Here is an 8,581-nt window from a genome sequence, read left to right as displayed (position 1 = left end):
ATGAAAGAGCGTGAGGGGGACAGGGACCCAGATATTACCGCTGAGAAATTTAAGCGGAAATTTTAATAAAAATCATTTACAATTTATTTCAAACAGAGAAAAGTGCACACGAGCAGAGGCAAAGTCGGAGGGACAGTGAGCGATAAAAATATACTCATGCGCAGCCACAAACAATGAACTATTGGAAGTGTACGGCAGTCGGCGAGTAACGATCCGATTCTCCATATCCATCCATATAGTATATGCTATAGTATGCTATATAGTATAAGTGGTGTGTGTAGTAATGTCAGTCGAGCACGTTCAACTCGGCCGAGGAGGATTATATTGGATCGTTCGGGTAATTGAGCAGAGTAGGTGTATCGCACGGCTCGGCGGGCAAATGTTGAATTCAATTCTGGGCAATCAAGCAGCCGTGCGATCTATATATACACGCTGATTCCAGCATTAACATTGTCCAAGGCGGCGGCATTAACGAGATACATTTTTGATTGGCTCCTGAATGCGCCCGCCAAGACGAGGACGGCTATGGGCAGCTCGCATCGGGGAAACCCAAAGAGGGATCCTGCAGTTCGATGCCTTGGGATCGCAGCTGTTCTATGAACTCCGTCTCCATTCGGAACAGGGCCTCTAACTCCCACTGACGGCGGATGTCCTCCAAGTTCTGGAATCTCAGGTACTCTCTGATACGGAACAGCACATAAAGTATGACCACGTGTAAGCCCACCAGTATGTTGATTCCCCTCTCCCAGGATTCTAACGTGTACGGGCGGGGCCTGTTCTTCAGGTAGCTCTCGTACGAACTCAGCACGAAGTCATCAATCTGATAGCCCGCAAATTGGACCGCGAGGAACATCAAAATATATTCAGAGCTATCACAACGCACAAGATCTTTACGACTGAGTTAATAGAAAAGTTTAGGCTGGAACCTTCCATGTTGATAATTGTGTTGGGGCTAGAAAGTAAGATTAAATATATTCTCGTCTGACAGCTTTCTCAAAGTGTAACAAGCGTCGGATCTAAAAATACGTAAAATAATAGGAAATCGAAATAAATAGTCCTTATCCTCCACTTTAATAACATGTAACCCTTTTACACATTTAAATTATACTCAATTTTTACTACAGCCTTAATAATAGCATTGTGTGTAACATTTTTTTTTTTCAATTATTGCTTCTAAACCTAGAAAGTAAAATATACAATTTTTATTAAAATGTGAAAATCTACACGATTACAAAAGTTATAAATTTGTATTTATACAAACTTTTATCGTTTTTTTACCCCTTTTAAAAATTTAAATGGGTTAGCAAAACTTTTAATAGAATAAGAAAACGAAATTAAATATTTGATTAACATTTATGTTTCTATTTCCTTTCTATGTATATTTCTTTTTCAGAGAGTATTAAATAATCGACTTGCCGTAGTTAAAATTTCTTTTTCATTTTATTGTTAAACTTGTTGAGTTTGGAAATAATTTGGGGCCATGATTGAGGTTCAAGTTCACACAAGCATTATTAGAGGAAAATTTTAAGCTGGTTCTCTCCTTCCATTAAAAGCATACCGAAAATAGCTTTTATGATTGTCGATTGAGGAAAATGGAATGTGCTAACATAATTTTTAAATACTTGTTATTACTTCATCTTTATCAAGAGTATAAGAACCTAGGAAAGAACTATAAACGCACTGGATTATAGTAATGTTAATTGAGTTTGCGTTGAAAATACAAAAATATACTAGAAACTATTTATACATAAAATACCGGGTTTAATAATTCAATTTAATTTAATAATTAATTTTTTCGCAGAGAAAAAAAAAACCCAAAAGTTATAGGGGCGAAAAAATTTTCCTTCACCATGTCTTTGAAAAATCAGTTATGAAACAAATTAAATTAAATATTTTTTCAAAGCTGCTTTCGTGTTTCACTTTCAATTGTTTCTAAACGGGCAAAAAAAAGATAACTTTGGCACCTTCTCCTCCTCAATTTTCTTTACATTGTACAACACTGGCTTTGACCTGAATAAGCGCATGTGCAACCGAGTTCACGTTCCAGAAAACTTACTTCCTTTTTAACCTTACTTTTTGGATAATGATGTCGAGCAATTTTAATCTGCGGGCGAAGGTGCTGATGCATCCTTTGGTACTTTTTCAAATTATCGACGCTTACGAACGTCGCCCCAAGGATTCCAATCAGGTGCGTAAAAAAAGGGATTCCTGACCAGAAATTAATAAATCCGACAAATGCCAGGTAATGGGCACTTTGCTGGGCCGCAACGACGGCAAGGATGGGCTCGTCGAGATCACCAATTGCTTCACGGTGCTGCACAAGGAATATCCGGATATTGGTCGCATCGATCTGGACCTTTCGTATGCTACCGAAATCCTGGAACTAAATACGCTAGCCTATCCACAAGAGCGTGTGGTGGGATGGTTCTCCACCGGGAAATCGGTCTCCCGAACCGCTGTCCAGCTGCACGAATATTATTCCAGGGAGTGTGGTGAAGGGCAGCCGCTTCACCTGCTCGTGGATGCAACCCTGAAAAGCCAGCGACTTTCGACGCGACTGTACTGCGCCGTCGAAATGGGAGTGCCCGGCGGCACCAAAGGCCTGATGTTCTCGTTGGTGCCCCTGGAGATGACCAGCGGGAATGACGAAGCGGTGGCCCTGCGCTTGATGGAGAAGCAATCGCTGCAGCCGGCAACCAAGAAGTTGGGACGCATCCTACCCGAGTTGGTCCAAGTGGTGGATGAAACACGTGTCCTGCAACAGCGTCTCGATTTGGTGCTGCAATACATCAACGATGTCTTGGCCAGGAAGCGAAAACCGGACAATGTTGTGGGGCGGACTCTTCACGATGCCCTCACCGCAGTTCCATTGATGGATTCCGAGAACTTTCGACTGATGTTCAATGCCAACTTGCGGGACATGCTCATGTCCATCACGCTCTCCATGTTGGTCAAGACCCAGCTTCAGCTTAGCGAAAAGCTGTCCAGCATGCAAGATCAATAGATTTTAGCATCTTCTTATCCGAAACTTGGTTAATAAAACGCCGCTTTTACGGGGAAACCCCGGTTTATTAAGTGCAGCTTTAATCTCGACTTTTGCTTGTTATAACAGGTCAAGCTTTATAAATATTTTTATTTGAATAAAAAACTATAAAGAAAGCTAACTGCCGTAGGCCCTACTTTATATACCCTGTAAGTTATAGGAAAAATGAATTAGTTAACCCTACTTATAGAACTGGTTAAAACTCCATTAAATTTATTTTTACATACAAAAAAAACACGGTTAAAATGACAAAAATATTAATGCTAACGTTAAAAACGGATTTTCGAAGACTTTCATGAAATTCTATTTTTATACAACTAAAAATATATTTTTGGTTGATTTGCATATATGTTCAAAAACACAAATTTTGTCGATTTTGGTTTGTTTCTAAGGCAGCTATATGATAAAGTAGTCCGACTGCTATAATTAATTGTCTTTTAAATGTCTTATTTACTGTGTTGCAATAAATATAAATATAAATATTCGAAAAATGAACTTACTAAATGAAAAGATTTTGTAGCTCGGATCTTGTTAAATTGAACAAATGTTATAATTCATATATTTCTGAATAGAATTAACATTTATTTTCAGACAAGCCTTCTATTACCTTTTACTCTTAGTCTTGAAAATGGAAATGTTTACTAAATTAATGTTTTTCAAGTTGATAGTTGTGTGTGAACTTTAGAACCCAAAGGCATCACGCCCAGTCGAGATAATGAGTTCATCATGCCCAAAACAAATGATTTTTGTTGAGGCTTCCCCCGACGACGCCGACGTCTTCTTGTTGCCCTAGTCTGAAAGCCCTTAGGCTGATGCAATTTGATGGCAATTATTGCAGCATGTGATGCTTAGTGACTTTGCTAGGGGATTCCCATTAATTGGAAGTCAGTTGGCCAACTCCTTGGGCCATTTTTGACTGCCCAAAGTTAGCGGTGAATACAACAACAGTGAGACAACTGGGAAACCCGCTGCGGATCGAAGATCTCAACGGACATTGATAAGGTTCGGCTCAGGTCAATTTCGGTACGGTTCCACTCTTAATGATTAGGGCACGGCAGAGGAAGGAGATCGATGGGTGATGGTGGGCGGGGGGGAGATGTGGACCACCCAAATAACAACGAAACAGTAACGTCTTATCGCGGTTCAGGGACAGTCGGCGGTCTGTCCACCGGGGTAATCAATTAGCAGGCACCAACTGGAAATTAGCAAACGTTGACGTTGACCGTCGATAGTAGCCCTACCCCGCCCACCTCTACGCCCCTCCCACTCCCCCTCCGCCTACCCCTGCTGACCCCTCTCCGCGAACGCTGCTCCTGTGTTGTTGGGTTCTGTAGTGTAGTGTGTGCCCCCGCCCCTCCAGCCAAATCGACGCCGCCGCTGACTTATCGCCCAAGCCAAGGGCTATCTGGTGCGCCCCCGGTCACCATTCCTGATAGCCATCGCCAATGCCGGCAGCACAGCTCTGGATTGAAATGGATCACCCTCAGAAGTCCAGCGACCGGCGATCCGAGCAGACGCATCAAGTATTAAACCTGGGATAAAACCGATTCGAATTCGAAAAGAAATTCTAAAATGTCCTATTAAATAGATCGTGTTGAGATCTATTATGAAAGTCAGTGCAAGTCAGGCTTTTTAACATTAAAGTAACAGTGAATATTGCAACCATAAGTTTAAAAACAAAAACCCGATTCAGTGACCCTTAGTGATCGTTGTTAGCATCAAAGTATTATGTTTTCGCTGCTGCTGCACCATCCGCTCGTCTGCCGCTGCTGTCTGCTGGAGCAGCCGCCGCTCTACCACAGTCTCCATGACGCCTCCAGCCGCCTGGCCGAGGAACTGAAGGCTCTGGCACCCGCCCTGCTCCTGGATCCCGGCGACAACCTCACCGACGTGATCTGCGAACTCTGCCTGCGCCGCCTGCACGACGCCCGCGACTTCCAGCTGCGATGCGAGCAGTCCGAGCAGGTGCTCCGCTCCCGGCACGAGCAGTGGAAGCACACGGTGGCCGTGGGCGATGCCCTGGGCCTGGACGACGTGCTCGAGTGCCTGGAGCGGGAGGTGGGCAGCCTGGAGGGACCAGTGTCCATGCCCCAGCAGTCCAGCAAGCCGGTGGCCTATGTGGCGCCACTGATGGAGACCGTGGATTTCGGTAAGCTATACACTCACTCGAACGAATATCATATACATTTTCAAAAAAATAGTGAATTTGATTTTGAAAATAAGTTTATTCAAGTTGCCGTTTATGACTATTAAAGAATTTATTGAAAAGCGTTCTTTTAATTAGGTCGAGAGCTTCAACTCTGTATACAAAAATGTATATACCCTTAAGGAAGACTGATAATATATTAAAACCAAAATTCATATTTTTGTTTAAAATGTATAAATAAATTAAAAAAAAATGTTCAGTTATTTAAGTTCTTGCGTTACATATTGTTTTCGATTTTAATTGTCGTAATGCAAATGATGAAAAAAGAAAAGAACATTATTATTATGCCAGTTTACATTTAAATTCATACCGCAACATTTGTCTTACATGCTGAAATATAGTTTTTTTGATTTTGTATCCCCTTTTTGTATGGTCACAGACAACTTAGACTTTCATTTTCATTTAATTTCATATCCCAATATTTGTCTTACATGCTGAAATATAATTTTTTTTATTTTGTATCATCACAGACAACTTGGACTTCCAGGAGAGCCCGGCCAGTGAGTTTGAGACTCCTGCCTACTGGGCATCGTCTGTGGATTCGGGTAGCCTTAACACCCCGCTCCACCGGCCGGAGACCCCAGTGCCCTTTGAAATCGCTCAGCCGATGCTACCGACGCCCCTAGAAAGCGCTGAGGAACCAGCCCCAGCACCAGCCCCGAAACCTATGGGAAAGCCCAAAAGGCGGAGGACCAAGCCCAAGCCGCGGACAGATGGCCAGAAACCCAAGGCAGCTGGTACCCCGCGATCCCTGCATCCGTGTGGCGAATGCGAGAAGAAGTTCACCCGCAACTTCCAACTGAAGCTGCACATGATTGCGGTGCATGGAATGGGTGAGATGCGATACCAGTGCGAGGATTGTGGCAAGAACTTCGCCTCGCGACACAGCCTGCGGTACCACGTGAAGTCGGTGCACTCCACCGAGCGTCCCTTCGGCTGTCAGCACTGCGAACGGCGTTTCGTCCTGCGCACTCAGCTCCTGTCCCACCTGCGCACCCACACAGGTGAGGCCAAGCCGCGCATCTTCGAGTGCCAGCGCTGCTCGAAAAGTTGGCCCACCAAGTCGGACCTGCGCACCCACATGCGATCGCACAACCCCAACATGGAGCGACCCTTCAAGTGCGACACCTGCTCGAAGGCCTTCTTCACCCGTGGCCATTTGAACTCCCACCTGCTGGTGCACACGGGGGAAAAGCCATTCGCCTGCGAGTACTGCGACAAGTGCTACCAGAGTGTGGGCAACCTCAACAACCACATGGTGCGCCAGCATGCAGAGATCATCGAGGCCCAGCTGGAGACCGTGGCCATCGAGAGCTGAGGGTCCCCGGACAGGATAGCGCGTCCCGAGGAGAGGCTGCATCAAGTATTAGGAGCGTGGCAGAGGCATAACACCCAGTCGGACGCAAATGAAGATTTGAAAATACTACACTGATAACTGAATTAATATTAAATATTGATCTTACGATAATAACACAAATAACAGCTTTTTCGGCAAGATTCAAAAAGATTATATACCCGCAATTTGCATTGTGGAATTTTTAAATTTAGTATTAAATTTAATCAAATCATTTATTTGAACAACAATAAAAATAATGGTACATTAATAAAATTTGGCTTTTGTAATGGTAAATCAACAGAATTATAAAGTGTGTCAACTTGCGTGTGCAAACACCCAGATAAGTATTCATATGTATAATTAAATAACTATTGTTACACAGTAAAAATACTAGACCAACAACTGAACTAATATAAAATATTGATCATATAATAATAGCCTAAATTCCTAGCTTTTTCGGAACGATACAAATAGTTTATATTCCTGCAATTAGCATTGTCAAAAAATTGATTTTTATATGGTTGTTTGGAACGTCAATAAAGATAAATGTAAAGATATGCATAAACAAAAATACTGACTTTAGTGATAAATAGTTTGAGTTTAAACAAATCCAGATGGTAAACTTATTTTAAATTATTGGAGGTCTTGGTTGTAAGACAACCCTTAAAACATCCAGATAAATATTCATATGTCTAATTAAATAACAATTGTTACATAGTGAAATTTAGTGGATTAGAAAACCATAATTTAATTTTCTATTTTGATTATAGCTTCATTTATCATGAGAGATTGCAATATTATTGCGCAATCCAAGATTTGGCAAACATTTCTAAGGCCAGGCAGTCTTATCTTCCGTCTCAATGTCGCAAGCCGCAAACGTTTTATTGCCAAACGCAGATGCGAGGTGAAAGTAGCAAAACACCTAACCAATAAAAAAAACAACAGAGGTGGAAAAAACAAAACAAAAAATTTGAAATAGAAATCGTGCAAAAATGTGGAATCAAAATAAATATAAAGCTAATTTTAGGCGATGACAATTAAATATTTGCAAGCCCCCAATATGTTATTAATACCATGTTTAATCTTTAATCTAAAAATCGGAGAACTTTTTTGATGTAAAACTTCCAGTGTAGATTTTTTTGTTAAGGTCAGTTTTTAAAGGCTTTACTTCCCAAGACTAAAAGCTGTTAACATGAAACTTTACAATTCTGAGTTTGAATTATAATCTTACAGGCTAACTGGTCAAGAATAAATGTATTCTTTGAATAATTTTCTTTATCCTCTCCATATTTTACGACAACCGGTAGTAATAATTTCTAAGATTATAATCACTTTTATTTATAATTAAAAATGTTTTGATTTCTATTTCATAAATCATTCTTGTATAGGTATTAAATGAAACAGCCCTGTCCACGTTCAGCATTCATCTCAGGGTCTTATGAAACCCAGTTCAGGGCTTATCGCCATAAGGCTCAGTCTATTTGCACGCGTGTTTGAGTATATTTGTGTACCTATTGGGTACAATATTTAAATGTGTACACAAATCATAAATTAAATAGTAGAAGCGATTAACAGATAGAGGCCAACAAAGGGTCGATTTGGAGCAAGATTGTAAAAAAAAGCGCAAGTAAAATCCAGAATAAATTCCAGAATATTATAAAACCATAGACTCAGATCGCTCTGCTTAAAAACTTTAGAAGAAAGGCATATAATTGATATATCCACAAAAAGGTATTAAAGGGTAGTTTATGACTATAATAACCTGACGCCTAAGCCAATAAAACCGCCGTTAAATAAACAACATTTTTATAATGTTGTTTTTTATATTTGTGATTTTCTCTGTTGAAAAATACATTAACTAAACTTCTGACCCCTCCAATTATCTCGACTTTTCGCACATATATATTTAGAGCTTTATTTATTAGGAGATAATAATAAATTCTTCAGAATTTTTTACAACATTTCAAGTGATAACGGTAGCAGGCAATCAAATAAA

The 8,581-nt window shown here is 40.8% G+C and overlaps 3 protein-coding genes across 3 annotated transcripts; 2 read left to right on the top strand and 1 right to left on the bottom strand.

The window, feature by feature from the left end:
- Positions 1-54: 54 nt before the first annotated feature.
- LOC128255389 (uncharacterized) lies at positions 55-1,104 on the bottom strand. Its single transcript, XM_052984965.1, has one exon. The coding sequence runs from the start codon at positions 851-853 to the stop codon at positions 524-526; it is 330 nt and encodes a 109-aa protein (XP_052840925.1). The 5' UTR covers positions 854-1,104; the 3' UTR covers positions 55-523.
- A 766-nt stretch (positions 1,105-1,870) lies between these two features.
- LOC128255385 (eukaryotic translation initiation factor 3 subunit F-2) lies at positions 1,871-3,164 on the top strand. Its single transcript, XM_052984957.1, has 2 exons — positions 1,871-2,188; positions 2,243-3,164. The coding sequence occupies exons 1-2, from the start codon at positions 2,084-2,086 to the stop codon at positions 3,002-3,004; spliced, it is 867 nt and encodes a 288-aa protein (XP_052840917.1). The 5' UTR covers positions 1,871-2,083; the 3' UTR covers positions 3,005-3,164.
- Positions 3,165-4,541: 1,377 nt separating this feature from the next.
- Positions 4,542-6,858, top strand: LOC128255383 (zinc finger protein 184). The gene is made up of 2 exons (XM_052984955.1): positions 4,542-5,192; positions 5,720-6,858. Exons 1-2 carry the CDS (start codon positions 4,772-4,774, stop codon positions 6,565-6,567), a joined length of 1,269 nt encoding a protein of 422 aa, XP_052840915.1. The 5' UTR covers positions 4,542-4,771; the 3' UTR covers positions 6,568-6,858.
- The last annotated feature ends 1,723 nt before the right edge of the window (positions 6,859-8,581 follow it).

This window comes from Drosophila gunungcola, assembly GCF_025200985.1.
Source record: "Drosophila gunungcola strain Sukarami chromosome 2R unlocalized genomic scaffold, Dgunungcola_SK_2 000011F, whole genome shotgun sequence".
In the NCBI taxonomy this organism is placed as follows: Eukaryota; Metazoa; Arthropoda; class Insecta; order Diptera; family Drosophilidae; genus Drosophila; species Drosophila gunungcola.
The sequence above is the reverse complement of the archived record's forward strand: the minus strand, read 5'-3'. Positions and strand labels throughout refer to the sequence as shown.